Source organism: Danio rerio, chromosome 19 (genome assembly GCF_049306965.1).
Source record: "Danio rerio strain Tuebingen ecotype United States chromosome 19, GRCz12tu, whole genome shotgun sequence".
Taxonomy (NCBI): Eukaryota; Metazoa; Chordata; class Actinopteri; order Cypriniformes; family Danionidae; genus Danio; species Danio rerio.
Genome location: NC_133194.1, coordinates 47,077,648 through 47,100,881, shown reverse-complemented (window position 1 = coordinate 47,100,881; position 23,234 = coordinate 47,077,648). Strand labels below are relative to the sequence as shown.

At 35.8% G+C, this 23,234-nt stretch overlaps 1 protein-coding gene across 9 annotated transcripts in view; it reads left to right on the top strand.

Moving 5' to 3' along the window:
• csmd3b (CUB and Sushi multiple domains 3b) overlaps positions 1–23,234 on the top strand; it is a 990,558-nt gene that overhangs the window by 850,149 nt on the left and 117,175 nt on the right. For all 9 annotated transcript variants that reach the window (XR_012395232.1, XM_068215335.2, XM_017352314.4 and 6 more), the window contains 2 exons: positions 429–614; positions 4,992–5,165. Coding sequence is in view for 8 of the 9 variants with exons in the window: in XM_068215335.2 (XP_068071436.1) it covers positions 429–614; positions 4,992–5,165 (360 nt within the window). In the remaining variant the exon portion in view is untranslated. The remainder of the gene's footprint in view (positions 1–428; positions 615–4,991; positions 5,166–23,234) is intronic.

The following is a 23,234-nucleotide window of genomic DNA, read 5'->3' as shown; positions in this document are numbered from 1 at the left end:
TATTAATTTCAGAGGTCATTTTTTAACATTTAAACTCTCATAAGCATAAACATCAAATCCTCTTGACATTCATATAAACCTACAGTAGGCAATCATGTTGTTTTAGTTTGTAAGCAGTCAAACTTTAGTTAAAAAATCTGTTAATATGTCAAAATGCATACATATAGCCTCTTTAAAATACTCGTATATACATGTTTATATATTTGAATCAAAAGAATCAGTCATATATCCCAGCTATTGTTACTTCATCATTGTTTGAGTTGACATCTGTGCCAAATACCAAAAAAAAAAACAGCCCCAAAAAAAGGCTCATTCTGCATGCGTGGAGCATCTGACCTACTTGTTTCCACTGAAGTCACTTGCTTAGTGCTTCTGCCAAATAACACATGTCTCTGTTCCTGTCCTCTCTCTTTCTTCTGCTTATTCAGTTGTCAATTGCTCTGACCCTGGGATTCCCGCCAACTCTATCAGGCAGAGTAAGATCGAGCATGGAAACTTCACCTTTGGCACGGTGGTTTTCTACGACTGCAACCCCGGTTATTACCTGTTTGGCTCACCTGTCCTCACCTGCCAGCCCACGGGTCAATGGGACAAACCTCTGCCAGAGTGTATCGGTACGTCCCTGGCACCTCTCAATAAAGATTTGGCAGTGGCATCATGCTGTTGATTACCTTTTCACTGGCGTAACAGAGCGGAATTAGTATCACAACCTTTTTCCTGCTGTTTAAGATCAGTGATTATAATTGAGGGACAGGTGGAACACAGATTTTCCTTTTGTGTGTGTGTGTGTGTGTTACAGATTAATTAGCAATGCTTTTGTTAGCCCCTGTGTGCTGTTGAGGATGTTTTCATCCACTCTAGGATGATTTTGAGTCTTAATTTGGCAACTAGTTTCTCTGTGTTTCAGCAAAGGGGAAAGATTTTCATTGACAAACCTTATTTTGACAAACATTTTGGGAAAATACTTCAAAAACTCAACCCCACGCTGTACATTTATTTTAGTTTTGTTATGTTGGTGGCTGTATTTGCCCCATTGACTTCCATTATAGTGACATTTTTATTCCAAAGCCATGACAGCATTAATTTTTTATTTGATGCAGACACAAACAATTCGGTATCGTTTCAGTAACAGATCATTACCGGTTAATACATACTGACGTCATTTATGTTAAGTCACCTCACGAAAACGGAAATGCTTGAAGTTTCTGCCAACCCGACTCTACATCATAACTTTTCAATCCAGATGGATGGGGCAACCATTACTGCATCTAAAACGGTGAAAAGCCTTGGAGTAACGATTGATGACAAACTAAACTTCTCTGACCACATTTCTAGAACTGCTCGATCGAGTAGATTCGCACTGTATAACATCAGAAAGGTCCGACCCTTCCTATCTGAACATGCAGCTCAACTCCTTGTTCAAGCTCTTGTTCTCTCCAGACTGAACTATTGAAACTCTCTACTAGCCGGGCCTCCAGCTAACTCTATCAAACCTCTTCAGATACTTCAGAACGCAGCTTCAGAAAGAGCACATATCACTTTGCTGCTCATCCGTTTGCACTGGCTGCCAGTTGCTGCTCGCATCAAATTCAAAGCTTTGATGTTTGCTTACAAAGCGACTTCTTGTGTTCTGTGAATGAACGTCGCCTCGTGGTTCCATCCCAAAGAGGGAAGAAATCACTTTCCCGAACTCTCGCATTCAATCTGCCCAGTTGGTGGAATGAACTCCCTAACTGCATCAGAACTGCAGAGTCACTCGCTATCTTCAAGAAACGACTAAAAACTCCACTATTTAGTCTCCACTTTCCTTCCTAATCTGCAATTGCCTCTCTGGCTCCACCGCTAACTGTACTACAAAAAAAATAATAAAATAAATTAGAAAAAAATTACTAATGTTTTGCTTCTTACACTTTACATACCTGAAACTTGCTTACAGCACTTATTCATTGTTGCTCTTATAGTTGTGTAAATTGCTTTCTTGTCCTCATTTTTAAGTCGCTTTGGATAAAAGCGTCTGCTAAATGACTAAATGTAAATGTAAATATGCACTATGTTGCGGTAAAATTCTATAGCAAAGGAGGCAATGGCAAGGTAAATGCTCCAACTACTTCAGAAGACAACTTGTGAGTTTGCTGGTCAGCCTTTCAGTTACACTGATAGTACAGCAGGACCCAGAATCTCCTATTTGTTTTCTATTTTGTCTATCACGGATGACAGTCGAACATTATGCCCAAAGACTGTAACCACGTCACCCATCGGTGTTCATTGCTGACAGTTTTAGAGCCAGTCCCAGCCAGGTGTGTCGCTAGACTCCATTTACTGGGGCACGATTTACTTTATGCAAGTATTAAGAGTGGTAATCCCAGAATAAAGACGTTATTCTCTCTGTGCAACCAAACCAACGCTGATGAAAGCAATGCAGTTTAATCAAAAGGCAAACTGAGCATGTGCGCAGAAAAAAACATACCCGCACGCTTCACACACCGCTCCTGCTTAAAGGTCCGATTGTGAACATGCATGCTGAAAAAAAATAGCCGGGCCGCTCATGCATTGTGAAACCGGCTTTACCGGCACCCAGTCAGTTTTGCAAGTCAACAAAACAACATTTAAATAATATAACGGTGATCTTATTTATTTATACTGCATGGCTCCTGATAGATTTTTTTGGTATGAAGATGAAAGGTGGGATGAAGTCAGGGAGGTCAGACTTAATAAACCTAATTCTTGGCCTTGATTCGGGTCTAAGACAACACAACAGATTATTCAGCCTTGGATAATTCTATAAAACCTTTTTTTATAATCTTCTATTGAATTGTCTAAAGAATTTCATTTTAATAAAATTTATATTTATGCTAAAGTTTTCTTAAATTATCAATTATCTTAGCATCAGTCCAGATTGTTTTCCAGTTACATTTAGGATTAATTTCTGTTATTTAGAATAATAATTGTATAATAACAATAGTACTGCTATTTATTTATAATTGTGCTTTTTTTGTCTTAGAATATATATATATATATATATATATATATATATATATATATATATATATATATATATATATATATATATATAACAGCTCTTTCTGTTGAATACGTGAACACAATAACCAATCATAGGCGTTTATTTATTTATTTATTTTTATTTTTTTATTTTTTTCCTGGTTCTGCAGGTTGCAATGTCCCGAATTTTGATTGCCAATCTTAAGCCAATGGTAATGGTTTTGGTTCAATTTGGAATTTCCCCAACCAAGGGGAAACCAAAAGGGGGACCAGAGTGAGTGCTCTAACTTGCCACCCTTCAGAGAAATGGCCTGATGGGATGATAGCGGGATAGAACTGTAAAATACGGCAGAATCTCGGGAAAAACGTGACGGTTGACAGGTGTGATAAAAGCCAGAAACATTTTTTGCCCAGGCCTATTTAAAGAGCTAATGCTGCCAACGTATGATCACCAGTAAAAATTACAAATTGTACCTCTTCCCAACAGGAAAAACCACCAAAAATCAAGAGTGCATGATTAAATGCTGTCATGGCTTCGCAATCAATAAATGTGATTATAATAAAAGTCAATGAGTCAAAAACAGCACCAGCATAACAAAAAAGGTAGTACATTTGAACAATACACAAGGGTTAAATCAGATTTAGTGAAAGTTGAAGCAGCAGGTCTCGCGCTTGGTTAGGCTTGTTCTGCAGCAGCTGCGATGTCGACGGGACCTGCGCTTACATTTTGCCCTGACAAGACTCCCTGCTGTCTGAGATGCCCTTTCGCCCAGTCGCCCGCTTCTGCTTTGTGTGTCTCCATAATCTTCCCTGTAGTTTTACACGTGTGATCTGCACACCAGTTGCTGGGCTCTGAATACCTGAGTGACTCTACTGTAAGAGCTGGGATATGCTCTCTGCATAACAACACGCTGATGATCGCTGTTTCTTTGCTGGATTTTAGCACAGTTTAGCAAATGATTTATTCATGTTTGTTTACAGTATGTGTGTGACACCTCACAAAAACGGAAATGCTTGAAGTTTCTGCCAACCTGACTCTAAATCATAACTTTTCAAACCAGATGGATGGGGCAAACATTACTGCATCCAAAACGGTGAAAAGCCTTGGAGTAACGATTGATGACCAACTAAACTTCTCTGACCACATTTCTAGAACTGCTCGATCTTGCAGATTCGCACTCTACAACATCAGAAATGTCCGACCCTTTCTATCTGAACATGCAGCTCAACTACTTGTTCAAGCTCTTGTTCTCTCCAGACTGGACTATTGAAACTCTCTACTAGCCTGGCTTCCAGCTAACTCTATCAAACCTCTTCAGATGCTCCAGAACGCAGCAGCACGGGTGGTCTTTAATGAACCTAAAAGAGCACATGTCACTCCGCTGCTCATCCGTTTGCACTGGCTGCCAGTTGCTTCACTGTTTCTTTGCTGGATTTTAGCACAGTTTAGCAAATGATTTATTCATGTTTGTTTACAAAATGTGTGTGAACACCTTTTCTGCAGACATGTGAATGCATATGCAGTTGAAAGGAAAAAATATGAGCCCCCCTGTTACATTTTTTAAATATTTTGCACGTGATTTTTAACGGAGCATGGAAAATTTCAAAGTATTTGCTATAATATTTATTTTTAGATGCAATCAATGACAATATTTGAAACTTTTGGCAGAAATGTTATCAGAGACTTTTTAAGTGCTCTCTTTTGTTTTTGTTTTTTTATGAATAGTGCTCAATGCATTGATATTTAACAAATAATAAAAGAAAATCAACATCATTTTAATGGCTACTCTGGCCAGGCGTTGAGAGCTGAGCAACAGGAAAGACAGAAAGTTTATGAAAGTGCTGATGGTTGCTCTCCTGCGGGAAGCTGAATTAGCACTGTATTCACAGAGATCAACTGCAGTGGATGGATAATTAAAAGTAAAGAGTAGCTTATGTTTCAGATGTTTTAATATCGTGAATGTGCGCTGAATGAGTGTCTATCTCTATAGTGGTGGACTGTGGGCATCCTGGATCTCCTCCTAATGGGCTGCTGAGCGGGGATAAATTCACCTTCGGAGCCACGGTGCGATACAGCTGTACGGGTGGCCGGCAACTGAAGGGCGAATCCTCCAGGACGTGCCAGCTCAACGGCCACTGGAGCGCACCCATGCCCTTTTGCTCAGGTAGGACGGACACTGGCTTTCGTTAATACAACCTAAGAGCTGTTAGTGCAGTAAATGCTACCATGGAAAGGATTGTTGATGTTTTTGCTCTACGCTGAATAAGTCAAACTGCTATTTCTTTCCTTTGAAGTACATTTTTATATTGGGTTAAGTGAAAAATTCAGGTTTCTGGATATAAACTGCTTTATTTAATTGCCAAAAAACGAACCCACAAAGATTATTAATCATTAACTTTTCCTCAAAGTTTTGTTTTTTTCAATATTTTATGTCATGTGACTGCATGGCGTTACTCCTCGCTTGCCAGGTAGCGTTTTGCCATTACTTGATTTAAACAGAGATATATAAAGTACGAGAGATCCAGACTTAAGTAAAAGTACTAGTGCTCTATCAAAAAAGTGACTTGAGTAGAAGTTGAAGTGCTCTTTAAACACCATACTTAAGTGGAAGTAAAGTATTCAACATTTTTTGTCTTTAACCTGTTAGCCAGCACTCCATTTTGGTGATTTACACCTACCTAACTTTAAATAGTAACAGTTACTGACTCCAGTAAGCTACAAACACAATGTATTATGTACGTAATGTATCATTGGAAAGAAGACACTTTGAGCTTTACTGTGGTAAAAGGAGAAGTTACGTGTTGAAAAATATAAAAAGTTATACATTATGAAGTCATGAGGAAAAAAACTGTATCGTGTTCAATATTTGTTTTTCATATACAAACACAGGAAAACATTAATGTAATGTCCTTAAAAAATTTTTACTTGAATTTGAATGACAGTAGCATGCAAAATAAGATTTCTGGAAGCTTAAGTATTGCAAGTAGTCAAAATGTGCTACTCAAGTACTGAAAGTAAAAGTACAAGTATTGTGTATTGCAATTATTAAAGAAAGCAGTCAAAAGTCATAATATTGTTTTGTTCATTTTAAATATCTTTTTTGGAGCACGTGATTAAACAGAACGAAAAGAAACAGGGTTTACGATACTGTTTTTCTCTCGCTCTTCAACCACGTAATCCACTCAAAACGCTATCGAAACCCATTTTTGGATCGCAAATTACCGGTTGTAAATGCTGTAAACAGAAGTTAAACATTCTACCTGAAGACGCTGGTCACTAAGGTTCCCTCCATGCAGCAGCCAAGAAAAAGATCTATAATTGTAATAGGGGTGTGAATCTGGTTTCATGGTTTGGTTCGGTTACGATTATCATGCCATCGATTCAGTTCAATTGGATATCTTGGAGCATTGACAATGCTTTCCATACATAATTAGATTTTTTCTTCACAACACAAGAATTTTTTTAATTAAAATCTAGAAATATATTTATATATTATTTGTAAAACAATTTTGTCCTTTAATACAACAGTAAGATATATGAACTCTAGCTTTAATTTGACCCGCTCAAAGAAAACACTCTTTCTGAATGTATCAAACAAAACTCCAACACATGCACAGAAGACAGCACGAGCATTTCTAGCAAATAAACTCATGTAAATATTATCCCGCTTGCTTTTTGAGTGCTGACAGGTGAGGTCTTACACCCCTATGATTGGTTATAGTCTTCTCTGCTCAACAGAAAGGGCTGCGATTGGCTTAAAAATGAAAGCGATGTTCATCGATGGCGGGAAGAACACCCGTGGTTGCAGTCTTATGCGCATAATACGCAGTTATCACAGGTGATCCATAATAAACACAGTGGAGAAAACTCGCACGTCGGGCACGCTTGTGTCTGGCTCACCTGTCTAACATTTTTTCTAAAATTTTTGTATAAAATGCTCATTTGAACTTTTATTTATTAACAAATAATATTAATATAATATAATATAATATAATATAATATAATATAATATAATATAATAAACTATAATATAATATAATATAATAAAATATAATATAATATAATATAATATAATATAATATAATAAAATATAATATAATATAATATAATAAAATATAATATAATATAATATAACATAATAAAATATAATATAATATAATATAATATAATATAATATAATATAATATAATATAATATAATATAATATAATATAATATAATATAATATAATAAAATATACTATAATATAATATAATAAAATATAATATAATATAATATAATATAATATAATGTAATGTAATATAATAAAATATAATATAATATAATATAATATAACATAATAAAATATAGTATAATATAATATAATATAATATAAATGTAATATATTATATTATTTTAACAAATATATATTATACCTTTGTTGAGCCTTCTATTATTTTCTATTTTATTTATTTTCTTTCTTTCTTTTTTTCTTTTTTTATTATTTTTTTATTTTTGTTAAACATACACAGATTCATAGGATAGTTTGCTAAAAGTAATATAACACTATACAAGATTTGTTTGGATTGAAAGTTGACTGGCTAGGCAGGATTCCAGGAGCGCTGATATTTTGTGAAACAGTTCTAGATTAGACTGCTATCTGTGTTCACAACATTTCCTGCTTTGGCTTCTTTTGGAAATATTTTCTCTGGCAGAGCAAAAAAAAAAAAGCCTTTAAAATAGCTGGCCGTGTCGTGTCTGGAATGTGATTTATTTGATATTATACTACAGTGATTTGTTGTGTTCGGATGCGTGTTCCAAGAGTCCAACTGAGGGAGTTGTCAGAGTTTGTTGCTCTTATGTCATGTCGCATGTCTGTGTTTCAAAGAGAATCTCAGCCTATTTATTAGTATTAGGGATTTTTCAGTTACTTTCACATCAGTGCTATAATAAATGATGATAAGTGGCTTTTTATTTAGCTTGTTTTTAAATAAAGGATTCACAGGAACTAAAACACCACTTCTATAGGAGAGAAAAGAGATTTTTACAATTGCTTTAAAAATTTGTTTATTTTCCAATTAATAATTGATTAGGAAAGAAAACTATACACTACCTGACAAAAGTCTTGTCCTATCCAAGTGTTAGGAGCAACAAGTAATAACTTGACTTCTAGTTGATCATTTGGTGTCAGATGTGGCTTATATGAAAGGCAAAGGCCTCTAGATTACACTTATTTTACAAGAATAAAATATGATCATGCCTTGATTTTGAATGATTTATTTAGGACAGTAAGGTCTGATAAAAGTCTTGTCACTTAACAGAAATAATGTCCTATGATTCTTCTTCCGTTTTATCTCATAGTTTTATGATTGATATGAGCATATTAATACTAGCTCAAATGAGATTAATGTGAATTTGACTCAAATTATATAATAATTGCTGGTTAAATATGTTCATTTTTGTCATAGAATATATTTTCCATGCATACATCTACTTATTTTATTAAAGATTTGTGGTTTCATCAAGTTTTATGACGATTGATCTGTATAATCTAAAAGCAGTGCAAATGAGATTATTGTTATCTTGACTGAATAGTAAACTTTAAGAATTATTTTTTATGTGTAAATAATCAAGATTTTTTGTATCAGACAATATCTTTTCTATTCTCCACTGAAAAAATATTACATTATTATTATTATTATTATTATTATTGTTGTTGTTGTTATTATTAGTTTATTATTATTATTATTATTATTATTATTATTATTATTATCATCACCATTATTATTATTATTATTATTATTATTATTATTATTATCATCATCATCATCATCATTATAATTATTATTTTATTTTTATTATTATTATTATTTTATTATTATTAGTATTATTATTTTATTATTATTATTATTATCATCATCATCATCATCATTATTATTTTTATTTTATTTTATTTTATTTTATTTTTATTATTATTATTATTATTATTATTATTATTATATTATTATTGTTTTATTATTATTGTTATTATTATTATCATCATTATTATTATTTTATTATTATTATTATCATTATCATTTTTTTTATAAGAGATTAATGTTTTGTGATGATTGATAAGTGATGATAAATATAAATAGTAGTGCAAATTAATTTGACTTGTAAATTTGACTCAATAATAACTTTTTAAAAATCTGTTTGGTGTTTATGTGACATGTTTCTGTCTGATATTACAGGTTTCATTATTTTTTGAAAGATTCGACATGAGGCCCTTTACTTGGTTTGCAAAACTTGATGTGGCCCTCGGGTCTAAACAGTTTGCCCACCACTGCTTTAAAGGCATACCAGGGATTGTTTAAGAAAGAGAGAAAACAAACTTTTGATTTCTGCATTTTTAGTGCTTTGACTTTGTTTGAAACTGTTTTCACAAACAGATAAATAAAACCATCAATACCGGCTCTAACATGACTACAAGGTTATAAAAATAACAGTAAATGTTCACATCGATGCACAATATTGTTCTGTTTATTGTAAGTATAAGCAGTTATTTGATCTGCTGCATTAAACGGCTGAGTTTTATCATTAATCAACTGCAAAACATTCTCAGAATTGTTGCTGTGTAATCAGAACAACTCGGATTTGCTCGGTGATATCAAACCTACAAGTTTTTTTCTGCTGTTATGGCATTGCATTATGTCGAAATCACCGCTTCAGAAAGGAAGAGGAGTCGCAGCCTGAAGCTTTTGACATTTTCTTTCAATCCCGCATCACATGAAGCTTACTAAACAGGAGTAGCAGCCGTAATAGACCGAATTAGCATGCCATTTGTTTAGTATCTTTCCCCTTTGAATGCACGCGAGCGTGTTTATTCCTCCGGGGCTTGCCATTGAGAGTATATGTTTATGCACAGCGTGAGGGAGAAATAGATTTGCTTTCAATAAACACAGTCTGTTCTGCCTGCGCTTCAGCATTTAATTAGACCTTTTATTAGTCATTTAAAGTGTAGGGGATCCTCGGAAAAAATCACCTTGGTTAAGTTTGGATGACTTCCAAGCTGAGGAATGTGTTCAGATAAAGCCTGTTGGTTCTTCAGTGTGAGAAGAAACTCGTTGGAGGCCGTGAGAATCCAACCCGGCGGCGGAACCATTAACTCAGCGGAGGTTTGAGTCTTCGGGACGGTTAACAGTCGCCCGCTGAGTGGCACGGCCTGAGCTCTCTTTGATTGTCCGATGACTATGGAAATGAAGTTTACGGCTGGAAAATCAGCTGGTGGGGTGCCCATTTAAGCATCGGTCCGACATCTGTGAGGTGTAGAATCAATCTGTGGGTTTATTTTCTTATATCTTCTGTACTTTTGATTGAGATTATGTGTTGATGATTTTAACAAAGTCAAAATTGTGAATTTTTTTTTTTATATATATATATATATTTCCCAGATGATGTTTAACAAAGCAAGGATTTTTTTACAGTATTTCAGATAATATTTTTTGATCCTGCAGAAAGTCTTATTTGTTTTATTTCAGCTAGAATAAAAGCAGTTTTTAAACTATTTTAAGGTCAATATTATTAGCACACTGTAAGGAAGAAAAACAAAGACTATATAAATTACGGTAAAATGTCTTTGTTGAAATAAAGTGCAAAAAATAATAAATCTACAGATATTTTCATTAAAATGTTTACAGAAAAACACTTTTTTACAGACTTTTCCTAGATTATTACGATCAAATGCATTCTATAAAGTTACACACTAAGAGTTTTACAAAGAAACACTGTTATTATACAGATTTTTCCTAGATTATTATGATCAAACGCCATCAATAAAGTGACTGCACTAAAAGTTCAAGAGAACACAATGTTATTTAAAAGAATTTTCCCTAAATCATTACGATTAAACACCTTTAATGACAAGCCAAGACATGCTCATGATCGTAATTTAACAGTTTTGTTTTGGATCAAAAAATTTTGTAAAAAACAACAAACGAGCACTTAGTGTGTAACTTTATTGAATGGATATGATTGTAATAATCTAGGAAAAGTCTGTAAAATGACAGTGTTTTTCTGTAAACATTTTAATGAAAATATCTGTAGATTTATTATTTTTTGCACTTTATTTCAACAAAGAAGTTTTACCATAATTTTATAGTTTTTGTTTGGCAGCCGTAAGCTGCCAGTCATTTGATCTTTTTTTTACGATTTTTTTTTACTTTTTTTTTTATAGAGCAAGTAAATACAATTTATTACTTTAATTTTAAGTAATTTTAAATGTCATTAAAAAAAAACTGGAAAAAACACTCTGGAAATAATACGGCAATTTTATTGTATAAAACAGACAAATTTCTGTAATTTGTCATTACTTATATAGTACATAAAATAACAGTCAAGCTATTAATTTACAGATATTGTTTGTGATTTTAACAGAATTTTGAATATAATTTAAAATAACAGAAAAATTACTGTATAAATAATACTGTAATAACTCTGTATAAAAAAAACAAAAATGTCAGTAATTTGTCTTTAATGATAAAGTACCTAAAATAAAAGTCAAACTGTTAATTTAAAGAGATTGTTTATCATTTTACTAAGTTCTACATATAATTTTAAATGACAAAAAATTACTGTAAAAAATGTAGGGATATTTTCTGTAAAATTAGGGTTTTTTTACAGTGCAGCCTTAACCCTTGTGCACTGTTCAAATTGACTACCACTTTATGAAAAAAAATTATTAAATATTTATCTGATGCATTTTTACAGCAGTTTAATTCAGTGGATGTTTTCATTCCGATCATAACAAAAGGGTAGTCAATTTGCCCAAAGTGTATCGTTGAGTTCTTAAAAAAAAAAAAAAGTCAAAGCATTTTCTCAAAATATGTGTCTAAATAAGATTTGTCACCTAAAATCATTCTGCTAACTGAAACACAGGAAACGTTTTGGCCAAATTAAGACTTGAAATCACCCCAGAGTAGATTAAAACATCCCCAACAGTACATAAGGGTTAAGCAATATTATTATTTTTTTAGATTTAATAAAAAATAAAATAAAGAATTTGAAACCTTTAAATGTCCCTTTAAGCTGAATACTAGTATCCTGAAAAAATATCTAGTCAAATATTATGTACTGTCAGCATGTCAAAGATAACAGAAATCAGTTATCAGAAATGAGTTATTAAAACTATTATGCTTAGAAATGGGTTGAAAAAAAATCTTCCTTCCCTTAAACAGAAATTGGGGAAAATTATACAGGGGGCTAATAATTCTAACTGCACAAAGGGCCTAAGGGAACATTTAGACTACGAAGGTCGTTCTAAAAATGGTCAAGTTTTTTCCGTGTTCTTGAAAAGTTTTGCATGCTGATGGTAATGTTGACAGAACAGCCCTTGTCCACACAGATCAGTGGAAATGCCATATTATGCATGCCAGGCCATGAGCTGGCAATGTCACTTTGTGAAGTAACTCTGCTAAAATGTGCCTGGGCATATACACTTCTGTTGTTTGCAACTCATTTTGCTTGTCAAGCATGCACTGAAAACACTATCATTTTTCACTCTTTATTTTCAGTTTAATTTAGAAGCATGTATACAGCAGCGCTTAAATCCTTACATATAAGGGTGCACCATATGTCAAAATCAACCCAGGCTCATTGCGGATACGTTCCCAGGTCTTCATTTCTGAGTACAGCAAAACACGTAACTGGAGATACGTCTACTTGCAGCTTTTGTTTTTGCGAATCCACAAAATGTCACTGTGTATGCTTCTTGATGATCACAAAATCCTCTTGCGCATCCTTATCTCACATAAATCCACCAGAGGGCGCAATATATACTTCTACCAACCTGGCCAGCTTGCTGTCGACTGACTGACTGACTGACTGACCGACCGACCGACCGACCGACCGACCGACCGACTGACTGACTGACAGAAAGACTCACCCCCTTCCCTAAACCCAACCCATAGTGTTTTCAAAAGCAATCTAGAAAAAAAAAAGCCATTGCGGACACGTCATTTCACCACGTTTGCAGGCAAGCGGTCAGCTGGTAGCGCTAAAATAAACAGAAGCTATAGGCAGCATCATACCGCTCTGTAGCGTTCGTTTTAAAGATGAAGGGGTCACACTTTACAATAAGGTTTATTAGTTAATGTTAAATAATGCATTTACTAGCATTAATAAACAATGAAAAATACATTTACTACAGTATTTATTAGGGATGTAACGGTATTGTAAATACCGTCATACCGCAATATTAAATTTTTTCGATATTACCTAAGTCGCATGACTCGGTAAAACTATAGGTCTTCAGAGAAAATTTGCTCAGGCGAATGAAGCGAACGGGAGGTAGCTGAAACTTCATTTCCCATCAGCCCAGGCGTGGCTATAATCCTTTGCGGTCTGTTGTCGCTACAGATCCAGTAATGCGGAAATGGAGTGTGCTGCTAGTAGCGGAGATGAAAAAAAGATGGAAATGACCGAACCTAAAGCAGTGTTGTCGCCGCGCGCGTGCTGATCAGCTGTGTTGTGGCGCGCGTATTGTAAAGCGCCGAGGGGGGGTTGAGCGCGCATACTCAAGAGAGGTGTTGTCGCGCGCCTACTGAAGGGCTGGACTGGACGGAGGTTGTGTCGCGTCGCGGGGGCACTTTTGATCGTTTTGGAAGGGCATTTTCTATCCAAGACTAAAAAGGGCATGTGCACTGCACAGGTTGAGCCCTATGTGTGCACGTGCCTGCAAGTTGGGGAATACGACTAATAACAGTCATGGGGACTGCAGAAACACTGCAGAAACACAGCACACTGTTCAGATTGATGCAGACATTGACTTGTACCGCAAAGAGATCTCACTCATGGTTTGTCTTCTCAAGTGGGGGAAAGACAATGCACAACGTTACCCACTGCTGTCAACCTGGGCCAAGTCATATCTCTCTTGTCCCAGAAACCTCAGTCCCAAATGAGAGGGTTTTTTTTCTGTTGCAGGGGACATTGTAAATACCCAGAGATACCAGCTTTTACCAGATTATAATAGATAATTTTTCTTTAAACCCATCTCTATCTAAGTGAGTGATTAAATGTTAAATGTGATGAGTTTTCAACAATACTAAATTGAAACTTTATTTTTTTACATGGTTTAATAATTTTTTGTTATTAAAATTGAAGTTCCTGTTTCAAAGCTAACAGATCGATGGCTAATTTGTTTGTCATTGACACTTTTGGCACTTTTTTGGAGTATTTTCAAAAGTTTTTTTTTTCCTGTAAATGATTCAATAAATACCGTACCGTGACATTCATACCGAGGTATTACCGTACCGTGAAATTCTGATACCGTTACATCCCTAGTATTTATTCATGTTAGTAAACTTTAGTTAATGAAAATACAGTTGTTCATTGTTAGTTCATGTTAACTCACGGTGCATTAACTAATATTAACAAGCATGGACTTGGATGATAGTAATGCATTTGTAAATGTTCAATTATAATTACATGTGTTGTTCATGATTAGTTCATGTTAGTAAATGCATTAACTGATGAACCTTATTGTAAAGTGTTACCGATGAAATGCAGCCATTTGTAGCTCTGGCTACATAATTCAGGATCTCCAGAAATGTAGACAGGGGTACATATTCATAATGAGCCTGTGTTGCATAAAATGTCATTGTTTTTAAAAAAAAAAAACTTGCACTCCTTAAAGGGCCATGAAACCCCCTCGTTTCAGCAGGGTGTTTTCACACCTCTACCTTGGAAAAAGTCAGAAAAGTGGGCGTGTCCAGCTCTGTTTAGGGGGAGTGTCGGAGGAACTAAAGTGGGATGGTGTGGGAGTGTCTGTTTGGGCACGCGCTAGTTTCAGTCAAAATACACACACATGAGAAAGTGATGGTGTTTAACCTACATGGACATCTGTAGTCGAATTATTTGCCAAATTATTAAATGTTTGACTTTAACTGCAGTTTGGCTCTTTCATTCAGGGAATTCATTCATGCCCCTCGCGACAAACGCGATATTTGATTCGAGGATCTGCTCTAAGCGTGTATTTTTCATGCAATGTTTGATACCGCACAGCGAATGAGAGAAAAAAACCCTAAAAAAACCCGGAGCTATGTTTGCACTCAGTGCAATAGTTAACTTAATTCGATACGAACAAACTGAATAAACAAAGAGCACTGGTCGCTCACTTACCAAATCTGTAGAGACAGGACAATCACCAGCAACTAGAGCCGCGTCTTTATGAAGAGAAGACAAACGTTACAAGCGAATCCGGATTTCAGCGTTTGCAGATGAGAACAGTTCTCAGGTAAACAATGTTCCCCCTTAGACACGTAAGTTATTGTTGTCGAGCGTCGCGTACACTGTTAATCCTCACGTGATCCAGCTGAGCTCTCACAGAGAGAAAATGAAAACGAAACTTAATGGCAGCAAACTGTAAAAGCAACACTTCACGCTTGTTTTTCCAACACAACGTGGCGTCTCTGTGGCGTAAACACGGTGACACTAATGAATATTAATGAAGTTGCACAATAGAGCGCACTGATTGGTTTGACCTAAGCCTTACTCATGCATTAATGCAGCAGGCTGTAAGACGTAATAAGACACACTATGGCACAGACGCCCAGTCTGCATGCTGGAATACACGATATTATGTCATGACCGTGACGCAGCTTCAAAAATTCGTTTCAAACAGGAAGTACGAATTTGCTTGAAATAACGCAAAAACAACCAATTTACACTTTTTAGTGAAATATAGGTGTCCTAATAGTGTTTTTAGCAGTGTGGGACACATATACCACTGTCAACAGCTCAAAAAATGTGTTTTGGTGTTTCGTGACCCTTTAAACATGTTGCTTGTGTGTAAATGAACATCCAACTCAAAGTCAAGAAAATACTTCTGTCAATAGACCGGACTGTCTTAGCTACTGGCTAAATGTTAAGGAGGACTAAGCTAAATTGTTTCTACTTTATAATTAATGTTCTCTACTCGAAATGCAACTTTACAAGGAGTACAATTGTTTGTATTCAATACTTTATAATTTTAATAATTTTTCATATTTGAATGCCTTTATTTTAGATTTTTTTTGTAGCCCACTTAGAATCCAACATAGAAATCAGTTTTGTTTGTTATTGGCATTGATTGTTTTGAAATTCAAATGGCATTTACATGCCTGTGTTTTTATTTCTGTAATAAATATGGCTTTTCATTATTAATCATGATTAGTTACAAAAAAAAAGTGTGATTAATTAGTTAATTTTTTAATCGATTGACAGCCCTAGTTAAAGTGTTATATTGTCTGGGTTGCTGTTGTAACGATGAGGGGAGTGACAGAGACAACTGGAGGTAAGATCCAATACGCAGGTTTATTCAGCGTCAGGCAAGCAATGGTCAAATCAGATGTAAACAGGTATGTGCAGGCAAATCCAGAATCGTAGTCAATATACAGGCAATAGGTCATAAGGCAGGCGGCTCAACAGGAGAACACGGATATACAAGACTAGGGTAAAGCACGGATAAACAAGACAGGGAGAAACGCGTTGTAATGTCACTTAGCAGTAAACAAGAAGGATGGGTGAATGAGTGGCTTATGAAGGGTGTCTAATCAGTCTTTGAAAGTCCTCAGGTGTGCAAATGTAATCAAGCTAGATGAGTGAGCAGGCGTGAGTGTCTGGGAGAAGTGCATGTATGTCTATGTAGTCCAGAAGAAGGTGGAAGTGTAGTCCATAGTGTTCGTGTGAGAACCAGCGATCTCTGAAGAGCGATCGGTGGTTATGTGACAGATGTTGTATACTACGCTACAAAAACCTTGTAGTAAACTTCACTATGTTTTACAGACTTATTTCTCTATATATTATTTATTATTCATTCATTCATTTTCTTTTCGGCTTAGTCCCTTTATTAATCTGGGGTCGCCAAAGCAGAATTAACCGCCCGCTTATTCAGCACATGCTTTACGCAGCGAATGCCCTTCCAGCCGCAACCCATCACTGGGAAAATATTATTTATTATACTTTATATTATAACTAAATTGTCAATAAAAGTCACTTTGTTAAACTGTAGGGTTGAATTTTAACATTGAAAGTCGACAGAGCGAAGATCAACATCCTATAATGCAATTCATAACCATAAACAGAAAACACTTGTGAATCACAAAATACAATATTTATTTTAGAGTATTCATCTTAATACGCTTATTTCACGCGGCCGCCATTTAAAAAAAACCAAAGCGAGGCTGCGGTGGGAAGAAACCCGGAAGTATAGGACCAGCACTGTAAATATTGCGGTAACATGCCGTGTACTATAAACCTCCAGCTGTTGCCGAGATTTTAAAATGCAGAAATGGTGTAACCATCACTTTAATATTATTCAGTAAGTTTATTTTAAACAATTAAAAGCAATTTAGCATCAAACAACATCACAATCTCAGTGATGCACTTAAGTGTCCTCCTGGACTTCAGCTCATGGCACCAGTTAAACACCGTGAGGATGCTTTCCTGCTTCAGCTTATGTAACCCGGTGAGTGATAAACACTGCAGTCCTCTGCAGCACACCCTTGTGCTGTCTGTAATAGTGTTATCCCGGTACTTTTAAGCAAGTTTAAACCCGGCTATTTCCCGCTAATATGGAAGCGCTGCTGAGCGTGGAAGACTCGACTGATCTTCACGGCTTCGCGTATCAGTATCCGTGTATCTGTATCTGACACTGAAGTGCGAAGCAGGCTTGAAGTTTAGTCGAGTCAACAAGCAGATCGCTCCTCTGTCTGTGTTGTGTGTGTGCTCGGTAAACAGCGGTGAACTGATGACCTTCTCGGCCAATCACAATAATTTCTGTTGAACACTTGAGCACAATGGCAAATCAGCGCTGTTTTAAGAAAGCCATCAACATTGCCTTAATGTTCGCGGGAAATTTATGTTTTTTTCTTTTAATTCAGTATCGTGACAAGTCTTATATAATGAAAGAATCAGTTTACCCTGCTGAAAAATCCGGCTTAAACCAGCCTAGGCTGGTTGGCTGGTTTTAGCTGGTTGACCAGACTGGTTTTAGAGGGGTTTTGGCCATTTCCAGGCTGGTTTCCAGCCATTTCCAGCCTGGTCTTAACTGGTCAGGCTGGAAAATGACCAGCCAAATCCAGCTAAAACCAGCTTGACCAGCCTGGTTCAAGCTGGATATAGCTGGTTTTAGCTGGACTCCCAGCTTGGCTAGGCTGGTCAAGCTGGTTTTAGCTGGTCATCTCCCAGCCTGACCAGCTAAGACCAGGCTGGAAATGGCTGGAAACCAGCCTGGAAGTGGCCCAAACCCCTCTAAAACCAGCCTGGTCGACCAGCTAAAACCAGCCAACCAGCCTAGGCTGGTTTAAGCTGGATTTTCCAGCAGGGTATTAACTCGAGTTTGATAGATAGCATCTAAAACATGTGCTTGGGAAAGAAAACATTAGCTAACTAGTGACATTTCCCATAACTTAGCTGAAAACGAGCTCTGATATCCCTTATTATATTCACCATTCATTCAGAACAGACCTCCGGGTCACGCGGAAGGCGGGGAAATTATAAAATTGTGTCACTTTCTCTTCGCTGATAAGCTTTATAGCCAGTTACACAACATTCCTATGTAGCTCCCAATGATACTTCCGGGTTTCTTACAGCCTCGATTTTGTTTTTGAAAATGGTGGCCGCGTGAAATCAGTCTATTCCATATTCATATCCCTACAATGCAGTGTTTGTTAAACGATAATCATTCTAAACCATTTCCAGACATTCCTACAACCAAAAACTGGCGTGCAGGACTGTTTTAAATACTCGACGGCGCAGATTTGTACACATTTGTGTGTTAATTTTAGGCCCTGCACGTACACAACCACAGGAGTCCTTGTCTGTTTATGTTGCGTTAGTCTTTAAAGCAGGAGTAGGGGATTTGCCGAGCTGTGGAGGCCAAAGCAATCACATGCGTTACATAACTAACACAAAACGATACCCGACCGTCTTCGCTGCCATTGTGCATTCAGCAAATGGAAAGAAAAGACATGCGCTAACTGGATCAAATCCAGAGGGGAACCTCAAAGGGCTTCGCATGTGAGAGTTCCTACACACCCACACGTACTACAGCAGTTCTGTTGAGTAGCAAACATGGCTTAGAGAGATTTTATATAAGCCGTGCACCATCCGCACACAAAACGCTCTGCAAGGCCACTTCAGATAGCTGAACTTCGGCAGCTTGCGGCAGCTGAGCCTTTGTCACATGGAATTATTGCGAATCAAGGACCCCTGTGTCCATCGCCGCACCTAACTCTCATTCTGCCACACTGTCACATTGTCCTTGGGGACTTTAAAGGGAATTAAATATAAACACGCAGAGCGGAGGAGGCGTGGAGCGAGAGAGCTGGCATTTTCAATGGCGCCCTATTCTGGATCAGTGAGCTCAACAAGTTCTTCACGTTAGACTGTGGGGGTCTGCGTACGCTGGTGCCCTTTTGGAGAAGAGATTTTGTGCACCGAACCAACAAGTTTATGATGGAGGATTCGATTCTTCATTTGAAACCATATTATTGGATTGTTTGTATACACTCGTGATTGAAAATGAAAATTATTACAATTAAGGCACACTGTAAAAAAATACAATTATTTAAAGTTTTTTTTTTTCGGCAGCTAGGGTGTTGGAAAAAAAACGCAAAATAACAGCTGTAAAATTACAGACGTTTACCGTAAAATAACGGACTGTAAATTACAGAAATTTCCCGTAAGTTTCTGTAATTTAAAGTTCATTATTTTACGATAAATGTCTGTAATTTAACGGCCGTTATTTTACGTTTTAAACGTTATTTCAAACTATAATTTAACAGATTGTTTTTACAGTGTAGTGTGTGTATGACTGTAGACTGATTGTTTTGGTTGATTGTAGTGTTCTTTAGTCTACGGTTAGTGTTAGGACATCTGTATGCATGTGTGTGTGCATGCATGTGTGTGTACATTACTTACAAAAGTCTTGTTGTCATTGTTGTACAGTAAGAGCAACAAATAGTAAATTGACTTCTAGTTAATGAACTGCAACCCAATCATTACAAATACTGCAGCGGACCTATTGGAGCCAGCATGGAGCCAAGATTCTCATCGAAATCAGTCAAGTTTGGTGAAGGAAAAATCATGGTTTGGGGTTCTGTCTCTTATGTTACAAACCACAGGAGAGAGCAAATTCTTCAGTAGGATAGCGGTCCTTCTCATACTTCAGCCTCCACATCAAAGCTCCTGAAAGCAAAGAAGGTCAAGGTGCTCCAGAATTGGCCAGCCCTGTCACCATACATGAACATTATTGAGCATGTCTGGGGTAAGAAGAAGAGAAAGCATTGAAGATGAATCCAAAGAAGATTAATCCATTCTGGGAGTCCTGCAAGAACGCTTTCTTTGTCATTCCAGATGACTTTATTAATCAGTGATTTGAGTCATGTCAGAGATGTATGGATGCAGTCCTCCAAGCTCATGATGGAGTCAGACACAATATTCATTCTGTTTCCACTGCAGAAGGACTTTATATTCTGTACTGGACATTATTTCTGTTAAGTGACAAGAAAGTGCTTTGTTTAAGCAAAGTCAGACCTTACTGTCCTAATTAAATCATTCAAAATCAAGGCATGATCATATTTTATTCTTGTAAAATAACCATAATCTAGAGGCCTTTGCCTTTCATATAAGCCACTTCTGATACTAAAAAATCAACTAGAAGTCAAGTTATTATTTGCTGTTCCTAAAACTTGGATAGGCGACAAGACTTTTATCAGGTAGTGCATTATTGGAAACATTATGGGAAAATAATGTTTATTATGGGAAAATTTCCTCACAAGTATAACAGTAGCAGTCATTTTGACCTTGTGGGGACATTTTTTAGTCCCCTTGACAAAAATGGCTCATAAATAAAAGTACACAAAATGAAGTATTTTGAAAATTTAAAAATGCAGATTTTCCTGTGAGTTTAGGGTTTAGGAGGATAGAATATGCAATCTGTACTGTATAACAATCCCAGTGAGTATGTTTACATGGATACCAATACTCTGATTTTAATATAATAAGACCATACTCTGAGAACGAGTCTACCATGTAAACAGCGATTTTTGAGTACCCTAATCCGACTAACGCCATGATTGAACTGAACAAATGAAATTAAGACATGTGGAGTATGCATATATAAGTGGCATTATTGAAGTAAACACCATCATGTAGGACTTTTCGCCGCATTTTGCGATAAGATCCACACACACACATCTGTCAGTAAAAGATGGCAGACACACACATCGCGAAATACCAACATAATTATTTTTCTTTCTATTTGCTCTGCATTATTAAATTCCATTAAAACAACATTCTTCCACCAGTCCTTACTCCATTCTCGCGGCCAATACCCCGTGTTTTCATGGAGGCATGAATGAAATGTTCATGAGTGAAAGTGAAACTGCTGATAAATTCACTGTCATTCATTTAAAAAGCACAAAAAAAGCATTTTTATTTGTATATTTTACTCGCATTAACTCTACAGGTGTCTGATAGTTAGCTGTGAAACTAACGTTAATCAGATCTAGTGAACGCTTAAAAATCGGCATTATAATTTACTCAAGTGCAAGCCTCAAATTCTCGCACCCTCCTTAATAGGTGTTGGTGCCCCCCACTGGTTGAAAACCCCTGCCTTAATCATATTATTGTCTTATTGAGATGAACACAAATAATTCCGTTACTGATGTCCATGTAAGCGTAGTCACTGTTTATTGGAAGTTCTATGTTTGTGCTTGCATGTGTGTGTGTGTGTGTGTAAATAAATAATTAGTAATATTTTAGTGCTTTTGCGCGTTTCATTTTCCATTGTTATTCACTAAACATTCCCTAAGTGTTTATTTTCAGCATACACCACAAAATAAAAAATAAAAAAACAAGTGTTAATTTAATAGAGTGCTGAGAAAATTAAACAGCAGATTCAGAGAAAGACTGTTCACAGTAATATCCAACATGTCTCATGTGGGCCTGACACAAATGGATTAAGTAAACTTGCATTTGACAAATTTAATAGATTGCTCACAATGGAATTATGCTGTGACAAAATGTTCAAGAAGTGTGTTGCATTAGCTCGTTTTAATTAACCCAACTGCACGAGCAGCAAAAATCCATTTTTGAGCACATGTCGCCTCAGATCATTGAAAACAAATCACTGCTGCTCGCTTTGCCTGTACAAATCACGTCAATGCGAGTAAAAACTTTCCTGAATTCAGAACCTTTTACACTGTGATGTGTATATGATGGCATGATGTATTTGATTACTGTGTGTATATGATGGCATTATTACTATTTTGTTGACACATTTTTCAACTTTTTAGTACAAAATGTTTTATTGATTTCATTTTTCCTTGACACAGAAACTGAAAACAGTTTACACTGTAATTATGCATATATGACGACATAAATACTATTTTGTTGACACACTTTGTAACTGTTTTGTAATAAATGTTTTTATTACATTTTCCTTTGACTAATGGAAGATTAAGACAATTTACACTGTAATCATGCATATATGATGATATTATTGCTATTAACTAATGAAAATGTAGAACATTTTACACTTTAATTATGTGTATATAATGGCATTATTACCAGTTTTTATCAATCAATGCTCACTTTGCAACAAACATCCTGCTATTCTCCATATTCAGCACAGCACAGATAGACTCAGTGTGTCTGGTTGGCATCGGATGTGTGTTTAAACCGACAAAAACACGTAATAATATGTAAACATCTCCATCATGGTGTGTTTTATTTGAAACACATTTAATTTAGTTTATTTATTTTTTTTGCCTATAATTTATGAGTAATCGAATGCTTTTAGAATAAATCTTTGCATTTTTAAAGTATAAACTAAATAACTGACTTTAATCAATATTCCAGTAAAACTTTTATGATTAAAATGCAAGTAAAAAATCAATCGAGTAAAAACTTTCATGAATTTAGAACCTTTTACACTGTGATTTTGTGTATATGATGGCATTATTACTATTTTGTTGACACATTTAGCAACTTTTTAGGAATAAATGTTTTTATTTATTACGTTTTTCTTTGACTAATGGAAGTTGAAGACAATTTACACTGTAATCATGCATATATGATGATATTATTGCTATTAAGTAATGAAAATGTAGAACATTTTACACTTTAATTATGTGTATATAATGGCATTATTACCAGTTTTCATCAATCAATGCTCACTTTGCAACAAACATCCTGCTATTCTCCATATTCAGCACAGAGAGACTCCGTGTGTC